The following is an 18344-nucleotide window of genomic DNA, read 5'->3' as shown; positions in this document are numbered from 1 at the left end:
ATGAACTGAAGGAGAAGCTTTTTATACAATATAAAGCAGTCGTGGACAGCAGATACTGTAAGAATCACCCACATTCATTTATAGATTAGTGACTGATTTACTGACTTTCCTGCTTTAACCACAATAAACCTTTTGCTGCTTCCTGTGCATTGTGTTTGAACATACAGCTACAGTACAGTAACAGCGTGAATATTGGCCTGCATTCACCAGGGTGTTAATTATCTCTTCATTAGTTAGGTCTGCTTCTGATAGATTCTATGCGGGCTCACTCAGTTCCACACTTCTTGCACTAACATCCTTATGGAATAATATTAGGCTGGTTTCAAAAACACAAGATGGCGTAGTGCCTTGATCACGTGTCATTTCATCCCATATATTCAGACTTTCATTCCATATATTCAAGTTTCATTCCATATATTCAGACTTTCATTCAGATATTTTCAGACTTTCATTCCATATATTCATTCAGTAATTTCCTAAAGGGCATGTCATGATAATATTCTAGCAACAACAGACTGACACAAGAGTGACTGGTCCAATTTCAGTTCCAGTGTTAACATATGACACAAGATATGATTGTGTCACATGAGAATGGAATCTGTGTTACAGAGAAATGTAGTTGTTTCTGTATTCTTGCTCCTCCTATTTCAATGCTGAATCTGTCTGGTGTATCTGCTGGTCAGGTCACTGCACACACAACACATTTTACATTAGGATTTCTTGCCCTACATGAGCAGGAACACATCAAAATGTCCTTCGTTAATTTCACTCTGAGGCTTTCAAAAGACAGCACCCGCGCTTCTATAAATCCACATCCATCAGAGTCAGTGTCACACATATAGATAATTCTGAACAGCTGCCTCAGAGCCATGTCATCTCTGAGTGAATAAACAACACTCCAATCAACACTTCATCTCCTGTCACTGAAAAATCAACTCCGATTAGAGCTTGAAAAATGACTTTAAGGCTGATAGTACCTTGCTTAAGGGCACTTGGTGAAGTGATGTTATCTTTCATTTGGTGTTCTTATTTGACCCAGTTAAGCAGTTCCTTTAAATGTTTATAAGAAATTAAGTTATAAGTATGGAGGTCCTGAAAGGTCAATGCACTGCCATTTAGGAAACCCCATGCAGACAAAACACAAGCAATTAATTTAGTCAGTTTGACAATACAGGCGCAGCATTCACAGACACACAACCAACCTAAAGAAACACTGTAAAAACAAAAAACGCAGCAGAAAAGCTGAAATTGGCACAGAAGGCAACAGAACCAGACTTACAAAACAACTGATCCAAGGGGGCACTGAGAAGTTCAGCCCTTTGCTGATTACTAGTCTGCCAATTCACATAACGGTACATGATGTTTGAATCACACAATCAGAATGTTTAAATGGGAAAAAACTAAATCGTTAATTAATTTCCATTGTGCACTGTGTGACTTGGTGGTTTTTGTTCTGTATTTGCATTATGTTTCTTGATTTGGTTGTGTTTTTTGTCATGTTCCATGTTTTTTCTAAATGCTGTGCATGTGTTATCGAATGAAGATATTTTCTGAAATAGTTTTTTTGTTTTCTGTATTTGCATGTGTTTTCTCAAGGCTGCTGTACATAAGTAATAAATATTCAGGTTTGGATTGGCTCCAGCCCCATGCAACCCTACAAAGGATAAGCGGTTATAGATAATGGATGAATAAAGGTATTATTTAGAGATGTCCCATTGTCCCATGTTAGCCCTGATCCCAATCTGTATCCTTCAATACTGGGTAGGGCTGTCCCCGACTAAAGACTTTTCTAGTCAACTAGCAGTCGTTAGTTAAAGCCAATATTCGACTGATTGTTGCGCATTTATGCTATAACATTTCATTATTTAAAAATATATATATTTTAAATAATGATGTTAAACTCTAACAGAAAAAGTGGTAATAAACCTGGAGAACAACCAACAAGGAGAACATTTAATTCATTTATTTCAACAAAGTATTGTATTGCATCACACAAATCTAATTTTTCAAAATATGGAACTTCACAAAAACAAAAATACTCACTGACTGATTGATACGATGGATGATCTCTGCAAATATCTGACTAATGAAAAGTGCATCTACTAAGACTCTCATTGTCAACAGTTTATTTGACTATTAGGGCGCAGCTCTAATATCGGGTAGGTTAGATTCAGAGTCCGATCCAGCACTTAAATTGTCTAAATGTTGATTATTTATTTTGGCACACCTGATTCTTCAGAAGCTACTTGATTCACCTGATTCAAAACTATTTGATAAGCTTGAATTGTTCATATGATATGAATGTTTAACTGGGAGAATGTGACTCCTGAAATAGATGTGTACGGTATACTACAAACACAAACCAAACGACAGCCAAGTTAATTTTAATAATTTAATTTTGTACCACCATCAAGTTACCCACACAATTAACATTAATGAGTGACTGCTGATCTGACCTGCCACCAGAGTCATTATTTTGATTGATTATAAATAAAGGATCGGCTTATTTTGGCCAAGCCAATTCCAATCCACATCTGCCCCGATACGATCCTTAGGAAGCGCTTGGGACATTATTATTATTATTATTATTATTATTATTATTATTAGATCACCACTGTGTGTATTTCTAGATTAGGCTGACCTTAACATGGAAGCTCGTCTTCTTTCTCAATGAACCCACTCTGCTTACCAAGAGCTTTTCTATGTACACACACAAACACACACACACACACACACACACACACACAGGCAACACATACACAAACAGGCAGGAGGTGTGACGCTGTGGTGATGGATATTGGTTTTGGACAGGACACAAGAGTGTCTGCTGGTTATTGATGAGACTGAGGTGGCTGAGGGAGTCATATGTATGCACGTGGACAATAATGGAAACAACAGGGACAATCTTTCAAATTACCTACCAACACACACACACACACACACACACACACACACACACACACACACACACACACACACACACACACACACACCAGGCTCTGCCACATTCACCCAGCCTATCTCCTCCCAGCTGTAGATAGGAGTTTTACGCAACCTTCTTCAACACAACAAACAACCCCCTGAGAGGCCAATAAACCAGAGGAAACAAATTCATGATCAAATTACCACAACCTATTTTCAAATACAATTTGGAGGGAAAAAATCACTGGCAGGCTTGAAGGCAGGCAATTTCATCTGTCGTTTAAGCTGCTTCCTTCTTAATCACTTACGTCTCTTCAAGAAAACAGTGCAGCAGCCTCATGGTGTTTATATCGAACCGTTGCATTGCCATGGCAGTTTAGGTGCTCTTTGTGGATAATTGGAGGTGTATGTCACCCATGCAATCTTGCACCAGCTACCAGCGATGCTGCCCGCCGCTGGAATCAGATATGGCCCACAGACAGATATTTGGAGCACAAAGTCTCAAAGGTGTGCTTTCCAAGATGTGAAATGAAAGGCAGGAGAACACAGGGGAGCCGTGCTCTCCATTGACAAATCCATTATAGAATACCTCTCACTTCTTTAGGTGAGAGTGTTAAATAAAGGAAATAAAAAAGTGTTCATATTGCGGTATTCTGGAGGAGCTGGAGTATAAATTACTCCCTGTTTGCAGGCAGAGGAGTTTATCAAACAGAAATAATGGACTCAAACTGAAACCCATTGAAATTTGATGAAAAGTGAAATATGTTTTGAATGTGCGAAACAAATATCGGTCACAAAGCTCCTCCAAACAATTCATTGTATTGGTTACAGCTAAATTAAAGCTTTTCAGATTGACTTGAAATTGGGTTCCCACTGTTGCCCTGAGGGATTCAGAGCTATTACTTTCCATTTCTCCATTTGTTTTTCATGAATTCTGCCCTATCGGAAAAGTAAGTAAGTACTTAATAATCACTGCAGGAGTAAATAGATTAACCTTCGAAAGTAATATATAGATATTATATTACTTAGAAAATGATTATCTTCTGTGTAGCTGTCACGCAGCTGATACAGAATGTTGTATTGTTGGTGCAAGAGTTTAAAAAAGAGGACTTTCTATAAATAAGTTGCTGAAGCATAGAATGGAGATGAAGATTTTTTGGAATGGTCTATGATTTTACATTCTTGAGACATTATTATATTTCTGCTCTTTTTGAGCATGGCTGCCTGTTAATTGATGGTGCATCATGCTGCTGACAGTAGGTTCTGGTAGGTTTTCCATGCGTCTGTTTCAGATCAGGTCCAACATTTTAGACCCATGTAGACTCACTTGCACTGTTGGCGGTGCACAGCGGCCAAGGGGTTACAAGGTTTCTTGCTCAAAGACACTTCCACATGTGGACAGGAGGACCTGAGAATTGAACCATAAACCCTACAATTACCTCCTCCTAACTGTGGTCCAGTATGTAGGATTTAGTGACGTCGCAGTTTAGCTGCAGATTGCAACACACTCGCTTCACCCTCCCTTTCCAAACTCAAGGGAGAAACTATAGTGGGAGCAAAACGCGTGATAAAAGCCAACGGCCCTATCTAGTGCCAGTTTTTGGTATGTCCGTTCTGGGCTACTGTAGAAACATGCCTTTATATAAAAACAGCTTATTGTAACATAACAAAAATAGGATTCTTATATTCAGGTGATTATACACTAATGAAAACATACCTATGAATATTATATCTCATTTCTGACAATAGCTCCTCATAAATGTTACACACTGGAGCTCTAAGGTTTGGTTCAGATAGCCAGTTTAATTTTGGATCCTATTTGGCACTGTATCCAGTAACCAATATTCTCAGGTTCTTCTTAGTTGGTGGCTGTCGGTGTTGTTAAAATGACAAACATCACTCACAGCAGATTATATCAGCTGTAGAAGATTTAACTCCTAATATGTGGATAAGCAAGCCAGTCTTGTGAGAAAATCATTTGTTAGGTAAGAGTGTTTTTGTTGTTCAGCAAGACCCACAGAGTGGTGACATTTCTCAGTCAGTTGAGAAAATGATTTACATTTTAATTACATAACCCTTGATAAAACAGTATTGTTTTTATACTTTTAGTTTTACTAATGAAGGCTCTGTTGTGGTTCAGCAGAGCTTACCTTAATTAGTATCATAAGTAACACCTGTGTTTACCCTACTATTTCATGTCAAAATGGCTGCTCTGAAAAAGGTCTATTAATAAAATTTAATGAGGTGCTGGTAGAAGGATATTGTTTCCTTTGGTCAGAGCTTCACCCCCCGGTAACACTTTATAATGAGTACACACTATTAAGCATTAGTTAAGCATTAATAAATACTGAATTCATCATTTATAACTCATTTTTCTGACATGAATACACATTAGTATGTAGTTTATAAACAGTGAGCACTATCTATGGCTTATAAAGCATTTACAAATGAGATTTAAAGGCTGGCAATGCCTCAAGACTCACAAATTTTTCAGTTATCTTAAAGGCACACTATTCAAGATTTGTACCTTAATATAACAGCTTCAAAGTCATTTCGATGGTAAACAAACTCGTAGTATAGCGAATCATCCCGATAGCAAAGCAGGAGAGGGACGCCGTTGGTAGAACCAGCAATGCAAGTCTGAAAGGTGGCGTCCCGCCAAATCTCTCGAGAATCACTAATTGCTTTACGGCGCAACGTCACATACATCGGCGACATAAGAAGCAGCCTCAATGGAAGACACTAGCAAGCATTCACTCAGACGTTACCTGGTCAGTAGACATCTGTCTGTCTTTGCCTGTTCGATGTCCGACGCTTCCATCCCACTGAACATGTACCGGTATACAGGGGGGAGGGGATCAGGCCGTGAGTGCAGAGACGCAGAGCCGTATATAGAGATGGCTCTGGTGAGTGGTATTTACGACAGTTAACGTTAAATACAAGTACTCCGCAGCAACTCTAGGGGGAGCTGTTTGACAAAACCGGAAAACTGAATAGTATGCCTTTAACAGAGGAAGGAGAGACACAACACAAAGGGATATAGAACATATTGTATTGATATTTATTGCAACTTCCCAACATATTGTATAAAGACGAACAAGGGTGGTTTATGAAGACATGCTATTGTTGTGATCTTATCTGACTAACGTTACTACTGACCCGCCCGCGGTGGCTAAGCCGACCTGCCGCTGCTAGGCACTCACCTCGCCCGGCTAGATGAGACTAGACTGACTTAACCGCGGTGACAACATTACAAGTAAAAAAAAAAACTTTTAGGAACATATTCAAAGTGATCATGATAAATGCAGGCAGGTCGGCTTAGCCACCGCGGGCGGGTCGGTAGTAACGTTAGTCGGGGAGCGAGAGCAAACGCCTTCAGCTGCTGACAAGCTAACGTTAGCTTTCATCCATAATGTGTGCTACCAAACAAAGACATATAGTGCCGCTGACGGCCGCCGACTCCAATGTATCCATCCCCACACCGCCATTCTTATTGGCCCGCGTCCGCCTGACTCGTCGATTTAGGCCTGACTTCTCCATGCTTCTCTTGGCTGTGTTAACGTAAATATGAACGTAAAATGTTGCCGCCTCCCACCGTCATCACGTTGATGACGTGCTGAGAGCGGGAGTGCAAGCTCAATGTACACGTCCCAAACAGATAAGATCACAACAATAGCATGTCTTCAGAAACCACCCTTGTTCGTCTTCATACAATATGTTGGGAAGTTGCAATAAATATCAATACAATATGTTCTATATCCCTTTGTGTTGTGTCTCTCCTTCGTCTGTTAAGATAACTGAAAACTTTGTGAGTCTTGAGGCATTGCCAGCCTTTAAATCTCATTTGTAAATGCTTTATAAGCCATAGATAGTGCTCACTTTAGATGAGCTCACCCAAAATACTTAATTAACGAGTAGTGCTTCGTAACTGCCTCAATTCATGAATTCCTGCATTAATAACTGTTTATAGGACATCCATTGGAAATGAATTTGTGAGTTTTTTATGGAACATCTGCTAACACAGTCACTAATCATTAATACATGTCTGAATAGTGGATGTGCAAGTGCATACAGAAATTTACATCTAAATAGTTTGTTCATCATTTACATAGACTTTTTAAATGATATTATAAACCATTGACAAATCCTAAATAACTGGTTAGTAAGTGATGTAATACTTGATTTAGAAATGCTGAATCCATCATATATAAAATATGAAAATGCAATCATTAGCACGTTATGGATGAGCTTATGAATGAAGAGTAAAACATTTGTAACTGGGTATTTACTAATCCATAACTAATGTGCTTATCAATGATGAATAAAACATTTTTAACTGTGTTTATAAACTACATACTAATGTGTATTCATGTCAGAAAAATGCATTATAAATGATGAATTCAATTAATGCTTAACCAATGCTTAATAGTGTGTACTCATTATAAAGTGTTACCCTACAGGGTATAGAGGGGTATCAATCTTCTCTCATCTAACTCAATATCTGAAGTGTTTGTGGCTTCTCAGCCAACAAAAGTTAATTATAGATCTAAATTGAATCTTTTAGTTTTAGTCGTTTATAACCATAGTCACCTGCAAATGTTAAAAGTTAAGCCTACATTCAATTTGGATTTGATCAAATGCAGCAAAAACACATTTTGCTGATGTAAAGTGGTAAAAAAATTTTAGTTGGTAATAAGGTTATTCTTTTTTCAACTTTGCTCAAGGAGAACATTTCTCACCTCTCTATTGAAAAGTATATTACATTCCTCAATGTGAATAGGCTTTTATCATTCTTGATAAACTCCAGTCTTCAATCTTGACGGATTAAGTGTGCATTTTAATGACTCAACTTCTACTGTTGTCTGGTGTCCAGGATACATTAAATCTGAGTGCAGTGCTTGCATGCCAGCAAGGGTGATGATGATTTGGGCTGTCGAGCGAGCGGACCACTGTCCTCGGCAGGTGTGTGTTTGATTCTGACATCTACAGCCTGACTATGACTCACCTACACAAAGAAAAGCCACATGGCTGCCAGTGCTGTTTGAAGCAGAGCCAAAGTAAAGTCAAAACTATGATCACCCCATTTTTATCAGACCGCTGGGAGCGTTTGATTTCAAAGGCCCCCTCTTGTCTCTGATATAATTAGAAGGAGAGCGTCCATTTAGCAGATTCATTTGACTTATTAGTGGGATTAAGCCTTTAATTAGACCTTTTTGGCCCCGGACGGCATTTCACTGGAGAGCTTTGCTTGAAAGGGATGTTAATGCTAATTATCTGTAGACATTAATGTACATTATATAGAACACGTATCCAGACTGCATACAGTCTAACCTAAAAATATTAGAGTTCAGGGTTTTTTCGTAATTCACTTTTTCTTGCTTTACAAAATAACAAAAAGACATAATGGACAGGAAAGACAACAATAATAAAAAAACAAGAATACTACAACAAGGAGAAAAGATTTTAAAAAATTAAATAAATACAGTAAGCATTATCATTATCCTGTTGCTATCACTCACATGTCATTGTGACAATAATGTACATGGTAAATATAATTACCACTGCTACATTAAAGTGATAATGATACTCCCTAGTTAACCATCCAATATTAGGTTCGTGTAGGCCCCATATTTTCAAAAATACCTCCTGTCTGTTGTTCAACTTGAAAATGAATTTCTTATAGTTGGCTATATTGGTCTTTTCTACCAGCCATTCAAGGGATGATATTTTGGGGTTTTCCAGTGCCTGAGCACAATCCTACAGAACAAACAGTTTTAAGGGATTTAAATGAAAGTAAATCAATACAACCAAATCTCTAATGAACTTACAATAAGTCAGAAATCTATGCAGAGGATGAAAAAGAACTGAGGTGAAGTAGCAAAGATTTTCTACACACCCCTGAAGTATTGTATTTTTACTGAGGGATAATGGATCCAGCCTGCAAACCAGTTTCCTCTTGAGGCTCAGTGTTAATGATGTACGAGGTCATTTTAAGTTATTCATGCACTCCATCGTCTCTCTGATTAGGAGCATGATTATGACAATGTGAAATGATTACTCAAACACCAAGGGGAATCTTTTAACAAGAATTCTACTTCACAGCAGACTCTCTTTATAATGTAACTTTAGTGCTGGTTTCTCTCCATGGAGCACACTTTTATGATCCCTTCCCAATCAAAAAAAGATTTTATCTAAGTTACCATACGACTTTTGGTAAATCAAAGCTTCCTCTGTTATTCGACCTGTTAACTCAGAAAAAGTAGATTCCTTTTAAATGTTTCAGATGCAGGTGTGTGGGCGAGCGTGTGTGAATTATCACATCCTGCGGGTTGTGTTTCACTGTGTCGTTTGAGTTACCCTTCAGGAACTCTATTTTAAGTTTATGACTCTTACACAAACAAGCATTTGTTTTACACTTTGCCTACATCAAGGACCCAAATAAGTTGTTGGCACACTGAACAATGAGTCCTCCATCTGTACAACTCTTTATCCTCCAGTCTGCCTGTAGTTCAACAATCAAACACACTTACATACAGATCTCATTTATTAGATAGATAGATAGATAGATAGATAGATAGATAGATAGATAGATAGATAGATAGATAGATAGATAGATAGATACTATATTTATCCTGAGGGAAATTCAAGACAACAATCAGGTGAGAGAGATGATCTACAGTTCTGTAGTTTGGTTTTGTAGTTCTAATCTTTCCATTTAATAGATTTCCGAGCAACATGAGTGTAATCTGGCAACTGTTTCTCTTACAGCTACAGCTACTGTAACGGACTGGGGTCAAATATCTAAACCATGTTCCTTGTGCATGTAATATTGTCTACTGTTATATTATAACCAAGGTGAGTAAATATGAACACCAGCTAACAGCGACCTTTGGGTAACATTTATTTATTACATTTATATCTACTACTGAAAAGACTGTTCATATGAACAGTATACAATTTGCTGTGTTGGCTCTATACTGTACTGACACAATATGGGTGAAAGGCTCTTAGCTTTAATTCGGGGGTGTTCACATCCACATCAGATGAAAAGACTTTTTTTGCACAGTCTCTACATTTTACTTCATAGTTAATATTTGGTGTCAAATTGCAGTCAATGATAGCCTGAAGGCACTGAGTCCCAGGCATTAGCAGACTCTTATCTTCTCACTGCTTGCTTGTTTTAGGGTTTTTTGTCTGGTCTCTATTTTTACTGTTTGGTCTAAAAAAGCTCCTTATTTGCCTTGTGTGTGTGTTTATGATCACTGTCCTGCGCATCCTTGTAAAAAATAAAAATAAAATAAATAAAGTTCTGGGCCCATAAAAGAGGTCGACAAACGAACTTAAACTCAGATTACATTAACATAACATGAACTGAACTGAGACATGGGGAAACTTATAGCGATCAGACCATTCTGACACACAGGGGGATAGACTGAGACATAACATTTAAACAAACTACAATAACCACAAAACATGTCAAAATAATGCTGCCTAATATTAACTAAGGAAAAAAAATAAACAGTAATATGAAAAGCATAGTTTTACATGAAATAACAACGAAACTCAAACTAACAAACACTGCCTCTTCCCATGATGCAGGAGAATATGGTGCAGTCCAATTGTCAATCAACACCAATCAACATTTAAGCAGGTCTGAGGCAGCCAGGGCTCTTTTTGTTAGCCAGACACTTCCAGCTGCAACCCCCAGGAACTGGTAATTCAAAGAAAACTAAATTTATTTCATGAAAAATAACTTAAGTTAATGAACTTCTAATATATTAGCAAAATGAAAAAGGTTAATAGAATGCATGGGCTCCAAAAAGATAAGTACTGTCAAACAATGGCTTATAAAACTGTTGTGAAATCAAATTGTGTGTCCAGTTATTTATTTTGTTGTTGTTGTGCATTTTGAGTGCTGTACTAAAGTAAATGAAAGTGTTACCACCACGTGCTTCATTTCTAGTGCGGCCATCAGAGCCCTACACTTGTTTTGTAACAAAAAACCTTAACTCAAGTCTGAACACCCTTAAAGATCAAAGTCATTACTTGTCCATATAGTCAATGTCAAACTTTCCTGTTTCAGTAGGAAACTCTTGCTGAAATTTTCACTGTGTTCTGATAGCATTGCAGAGACAATCTAAGATAAACTGTGAAAAAGTCAGGTTCCTCCGGCTCCTCCTAGTGCTCCTAATCGCATTTGCAAGAATCCACCGGGCCTGAACAAAAGCAACCAATCAGGGCTGAGAAAGATATAAAGACGCTTTGGGTTGGAGGCTTAAAGATAGATGATTAAATCTCATTCCCAGGGTACCAAACAGATATGAGCGTGTTATCAATCGTCTCATCCAGCCCTCAGCAAGAACATGAATGAGTGTGTTTCCCAAAAGGTCAAACTTACATGTAGATCTTATATGGAAGCAGATACATAGTTTTGAAAATGTTCATTAGCTTCAGTTCAGTTCATTGCTTTCCACGCTGAACAGCAAAGTGCTAATAATTCATACAAAAAATATGTGATCATACAAAACGCATTCAGAGGATGGGGAACGTGTTGGTTGTGGGGTCAAAGCTCAAGTGTTGCTCAGCCTCACTGTATCTTCTCCCCTTCACCTCTGCAGGTACGTGGCCATCATCCACCCTCTGCAGCAGCGCATGTCGTCTACGGAGACCAAGGTGGTGGTGGGAGTGATCTGGGTGCTGGCTCTGCTCCTGGCCTTCCCCCAGTACTACTACTCCACCACAGCCCAGCTCCCCGGCCGGGTGGTGTGCTTCATCGACTGGCCCGAATACACCATGTGCGACTACAAGAAGATGTGAGTCTCTCTGTGGAACAGCTATTCAAGCAGTCAACAAGTGCCGTTAATTACTTTTGAATTGACGGCAAATGTGGGAGGATGCTGTTTGTATTCAGTGTTAATGAGAGTGCGGGGCGAAAAAGCACGGAAGCTTTTTGTGCTTTGTGGTGAATAAATTGAAGGCACATCATAGGGGATCTGTGTTCTTTCTCTACTGAAAGGCAAAGGAATTGAGTTAGACAGAAGAAATTAAATTTGATTAAAGCCGTACTCCACCTTTAATTTTACATTTGTAATTCTACTAGTACGACAACTACTAAGATGGGGAATACCTGTATGCTTTTCAAAAACTGTTTACTAAGTGCTTCACAGAGCAAAAGAAAAAATCAATCCTAAGTAGAAACAACAACATGTTTTTCAGGGTTAGGACACACTTTTCATTGTTTCTAACAATAATAGCTTTTTATCAGAAATCCCGATATGCACAAACCATGGCCCTTTCAGTTCCATGCGATTCCTTCTCTGTTCGGTTCTTTATAAGTAAGCTCTTTTGGTCGAAGATGAGAACCATGATTCCCACTTAGTTCAGCTTTTCACACTCATGTTAGCTCACTAAAAAAGTGAGCCTGACAGCACTCAGGCAAACCTCATCTCCCACGTAACAGAATCTGATTGATATGAAAAGCCTAATGTGGACAGAGGCCTGTGGGTCCACCTGGCCTATCTTAGTTATTTATCAAACCACAATAGAGTGGGGATGTGTGCTAAAAGCCATAAAAATGATTTTATAAATGAAGGAGCCTGTTCCATCATCCCCTTAAGTATCCAAATACATCACACATTACTTCATTTTATAGTTATTATTTTGAATTGCGATTTAGAGAGTTCAGCCAGAGGGCTGCGCAGAATGCAAGTTTCTAAACTATAACATTCAGAGGAGTGCTGTAGAAGACTTCACTGAATTACTGTGATGCAGCAGGTTAGAGACGGTTAAAACAAGCTCTGAGAGAGATTTAAAGGCACAAAGTGACCCTGGTCTGGTAGCTCATGGTCAGTCACTAGTCACCTTTCCTCCAGATATCATCTTTCTTTGAGCTTCTAAAATAGAACCAAAGCTCTCTTCATTTCACACCAGTGACTAAACATCAACGTGAATAATTTTCACACTGTATTTATGCATTGCTTGTGCAGAGGAAAAGGCAAAAGCTGTCATTGCTGCTGAAGCGCACTGGTTTCATCTCCCCTTCGCCTCATGATCTACCATCAAAGAGAAGGCGTGTATTGTTGCACAAAATGCTGGTTGTTAATCTTCCTTTTGCACACACTGAAACCTTGCTGGGCTAGACAAACTTCTGAAGCTGCTTTATTAAAACTGGATAAACGCTGCACGCCTGGAAGCGATTTATTCACACTTTGCACCACTCCAGTAACCTCCAATTTCTTACATTTGTCTTTTTGTAATCCCACTGGCCAACACACATGAAGGCACAAGCACAGGTACACTTCCAGAAATGCGCACACGATACTCGTTCAGTGAACACAGAAAAACACCCACGCAATGACGCACATATGCAAGCACTCAGACACACAGCAACACGGCTCTGATCACAGCTCTGCTGATGGCAACCTCTCAGCTCATCAGCAACAGTGTTTACCCTGCTCTGCTGCCAGCCTGCTATTGCCTTCCCCTTCTACTGCCTCTGTCACATTTCTCCATGGAAATATAGTTTGTTATGAACAGCGTCACAGCAATTTCATTGTTCATGATGGGATGCCTGCTGAACTTATTACTTTTTTAATGAAACTGTAATCAGTGACACATAGGAGCTGAGTGAGAACGCAGTAGTCATTCAGCTCAGCTGCTGAAGCTGTAAATGACACTTCTGATTAAGGCTGACCCCGGGTCGGGTCCCACATGCCTGTCTTTCCGGGCGTTGTCACAGTCTACACCCTGTCTGATGGCCTTTCTGCTGCCTTCGCAGTCAGTGGGAATTAGCAAGTAAGGTTTCATAGAAGGGTATTAATAAGTGACACTGTTTGTGAATGCTTACATGGATAACGGAACCATACCGCCATAACATAATCACACCTACACAAAAAGACACTCCTGTCTAACAGTAGGCAGAGGATTTTTAATGTGTCACTATACTAGAGCCTGCAACTTAATCTCCACACTTGCTTTGCATATAAAATGATTACTAAGACTAAGACTGAGCCAAAGAGTTGCTGGGCTTTTTGGAGACAAAATGACTTGCAAAAAGTTGCTATGGGAGGAGGCAGTTCTTCTTAGACAAACGAGAGACAACGAGAGGCTCTGACAAATAATCTGCAACTTTACCGCTAGATGCCACTAATTCCTACACACCTTTATTGGCATCTAGTGGTGCAGTTGCGACTCACTCGTTTCAGCCTCCCTTTCCAAGCACAAGAGAGAAATCAAAGTGTCCGGTAAAATGGCTCATTCTAAGGTGTAGAGAAAGCACAACAACAACAACAACAAGTAAAAGATACCTATGAATATTATATTCCATTTATACCAATAGATCCTCCTAAATGTTACACACTGGACCTTTAAAGGTCAGATTAAGATTCTACATTATCAAAGGTATATAACGATTTTTAAATGTTGCTCACCATGACAACATTTTTTATTTGAATGAATTTTATTGCATACATAATAATATACCAAATATGATAAGTATAACACTATGTGGTGTCAACTGGATATCTTGAGTGGTGAATGGTTGTCTAATATGGTGAATCTTGCTAGCAACTTCAGTTTCACAATGGTCGACTCAGGGTGTGACTTATACCATAAGACCCTGGGTCCATTGTGCATGGTTACAGCTGCACAGCGGAGGAGGTGTTAATGGTTTGGTTGGTGCCCCACAAGGTCCGTTACTACCTAGATCAACACCTTGATCCCAAAGACGACCTTAACATGAGACGAGACCAAGTTCTTCCATTCATGGCTGTAATGTCACCCCAAGGGGGTTGGGTGCTTTTATCGCTTCCTGTCATAGTGCAAGATCCAGGAATGATTTGAGAAACATGCAGGTGAATAACTGCAAATGACCTGGCCAACATGTTTTTCGATATCCACTGAGCTCAAACACAGTCTCTGAAGGAGCACTGAAGCTTTAACACCAGGATACTCCCTTGTTGAGTCACGGCCATTATGTGTGGCAGCTTGTTCAATGAGGTTCTGTATTGACTGACTATAACTCCCTAACCTTTGCTCTCTGCCCTAGCCTTTAACCTTTACTCTAAAATAAACCTTGTTCTAAGTGCTAGTTTTAACAGTAAACCCACACCAAATTACCCCATTAAAGCAGTAAGGATAAACAGAATGAACTCATTTTGGACAATCTTCATCTTTTTATCCTTGAGAGAATATTCTGCTTCTCATAAGAAAAGAAAAACAAGAACACCTCACAAAATAGAGCGATATTACTGTGAAGAAAGAGACATTTAGTGGATACACATATACAGTTATTGACACACACTAAAGCACACACAGAGGAATCACAAACTGAGCACACCTTGTCCTCTGTGATCTCTCTCCACTAAATTGGGCTTCGCACGCCATGAGCCTGAGATTAGTGCCAGTAAGGCAGCGTGGAGCGAGGCGTCCTGTTACCTCCAGTATTCTTTTGCCTCTGCTGGCAGGCAAAGTCAAAAGAACAGCTGCCCTTCCTCCCAACACACACATTCATTAATTATGAATTCTGATACAAACACCCACATGTTTAAATAAGCAGACCGATGCAATTTAATTATGCATAAACATGCATTTCCTGCACTTTAACACTCATATACTGTGTAGAATAAACGTTGATGCAGTACATTTTATGATATGACACTGAGCTGAGGGGGAGCTTGGCCACTCCTGTTTGTTGCCATGCATTAAATATTTGCTTGCCGTGTTTGCATTTGAATTCATATTCACACTTGCATAATCACACACACACCAACAGCCAGAAATATAGAAGCATGCTTATCCGCTGGGGGAGAGAGGAGGCAGGCCCCAGAAATGAAAACAATAGAAGTTACTGTGTATAATTTGTCAGTGAGTCTGGGGCCTCTGTTGAGTGAGGTTTTATTGATTCAGCCTGTATGACAGCAAGGTGACATAGTACAGCTTCTATTCCCTAAAGCGTCATCCATCAGTGCGCGCTAAGGGTCTGCTGGGGCCCAGGGAGATGGGCTCTGTCAGGGAGTCCCTCTGCTCTTACAAGGTAATACTTCAGCTGCAGTTAGTTTGGAAACTTTGAGAAAATTGTATGTATAGTAGAACTTGTGGTTTCCTGAAGTATAGTAAGACCAGTGTATTATTTTTGTCTGGGCTGGATTATGGGAGATTTGGTTGCCAATAAACACTGTTACATTTACTCAAGTTCTGTAAACATTTTAGGTACTTGTACTTTACTTGAGTATTTATATTTCATGCCACTTTTACTACACTTCAATTCAGATTCCAATATTATGCTAAGACATATAATAAGAATATAAAGCATTAATATACATAAAAAGACACTGTTATAAAGAGCTAGCTACATATGAATCCAGAAGCTGTAGGCAAGGGACAAGATTTTAGTATCAGAAGCATTCTGTTTTCTATTTGTAATCCAAGTAGTATTGACCAATCACATTTGAGTGGGCTTTGGTTGGAGGTGGAGAGCAAAAGAGGACTGGCCAAAATGCACGCAATCACAGAACCCATCAACTATGATCTGATCAGATTGTTTTATATCTGCATTAATATGCAGATATCTGTCTATAGAGATAACTCATCACTCAACTTTATCCAGATATCTGCTGGCTACAGGAAACCCCAAAACATTTGCTGTTGCCCCAGAGGCGAAATAGTCATCATGTGTTTCAGGGTTGAATATCTTGGAAAGGTCTATGTAATTGAGTATAATGTATAAACGTTCTGAGGCAGTATTTTGTGTTTTGTTAGTTGTGTTGACTTTATAATGACTCAGTGATTTGTAGAGGAATGTGCATGAAGGAGCAACTAAAATCTTAATGACTATAAGGCTATTAAAGTTACAACAGCAATTCATTTGTTAATTAACTGGAAGTGTACCAATTGAATACTGTCTCAATTATCCTTAGAATTGGTACCAAATTATACAATAATTTCTAGGAAATTACAGGAAACCATGGCACCTATAAAGGTTTTACCAAATTAGCTCAGCCTCAACCAACTAAAATCACACAAAGCATCTGCAGTAACAGTCTCATAGCATATATATATTTTCACTCAGAGGGTCAAAAAGTACTGAGTACCTTTACTGTTGATATTTTTGATACTTTACAGTGTAGCTACATTTATTTAAGTAAATATAAATTGGTACCTCCGCAGACATACATCTTACCAACTGTAAAGTAAATACACTCACCTACAACCTCTTCCCACAAGTGGTATTTTAAAAGAAAGATTCTTTATTTATGCTGTTTTTTTAATAAACTATGTTTGGTGAGGTAGATATATTTTTATGTCAAGGTGTCTGTTAAATTTACCTCACTTAAGCACTGCTGATTTATTTGGATCTCCAGAGTACATCATTTCATGTCATCAAGACATGCATCTGAGGACTATTCCAGAAGATGATTATATAAACCAGATTTATCTCAGTGAGGCATGTTTTCAGGAATTGGTTTCCTCCAGTAAAGTTACAATTAAACCTTCTGTTTGGGGTCAGGCTCACACTATTTTCAGACTTAAAGGTACCCTGTGGAGATTTCTTATAAACAAAGTTTCTGTTTACAGAACTTTGTTCACCAAAACACCCAGTGTGTGACTGTTTATGGTCTTGAGGGATTTCATGTGGCTGAGACCTCTGAATTTGTCCCTCACCTCATTAATAGTTAAATTGCCAATTTGGAGCCAGACAAGGACATGGACTTTAAACCCCTGAGAAACTATATGTCTCGTCAAGATAATGAAGCCACAGCAGGATATAAAGACAATGACATGACTCTTTGGATTATTTTAGCAACCCCCTTTTTTCCTCCCTTTCTCCGTGTCTCACACACACACTCGTATGCAAGTTAGTTAGTCCGCTACATTTACGTCTTTTCATTTCTGGACATGTAACTGCAACAGTGAAACAGTGTTAAACCAGCAGCAGGGCTGTGCAAAGCACTTGTGCATGCATGGGAGGCTTGATGGACTGGTACAGCCTGCAATGCGAGTGGTTACATGATCAATATACATATATATATCTATCTATGCAAATATAACTTTCCTTCTTTATTAGAGTTATTACATAATTTCCCCTCAAACTATTTAAAGAAGTAAGATCACAGTTAGTTTACAGTGCTTGTTTAGGGAGTGCCACTGCATGTGTGAGAAAAGTAGTAAAACTATTTTTGTGGCTCCAGAGCGAGCTGTGTGAAATATGATAAATTACCTCAAGTGATGTCACTTGAGTCAGTGTCAAGTTTGAAAATGAAAGCTTGCCATATCTCTGTAGCCTGCTCTTCATCTTGGCTTGAGGCTAGCAGCTCAAGGCTACATTTGCTGGTTTTAGCATAACACCTGAAAGTCTGACTGAACTGAGGGTGGTCAAGTTGTAGGCGCCAGGTTTTGACAAGGAAGAAGACTGTTAATTAAAG

General features: G+C 38.9%; 1 protein-coding gene across 1 annotated transcript in view; it reads left to right on the top strand.

The window, feature by feature from the left end:
• tacr1a (tachykinin receptor 1a) overlaps positions 1 to 18344 on the top strand; it is a 44687-nt gene that overhangs the window by 8629 nt on the left and 17714 nt on the right. Inside the window, exon 2 of the mRNA XM_051422080.1 lies at positions 11541 to 11735. Coding sequence (XP_051278040.1) covers positions 11541 to 11735 — 195 coding nt within the window. The remainder of the gene's footprint in view (positions 1 to 11540; positions 11736 to 18344) is intronic.

The sequence above is a fragment of the Dicentrarchus labrax genome, unplaced genomic scaffold (genome assembly GCF_905237075.1).
Source record: "Dicentrarchus labrax unplaced genomic scaffold, dlabrax2021, whole genome shotgun sequence".
Lineage (NCBI taxonomy): Eukaryota > Metazoa > Chordata > Actinopteri > Moronidae > Dicentrarchus > Dicentrarchus labrax.
Note: the sequence above shows the minus strand (reverse complement) of the source record. Positions and strands in the feature narration are given on the sequence as shown.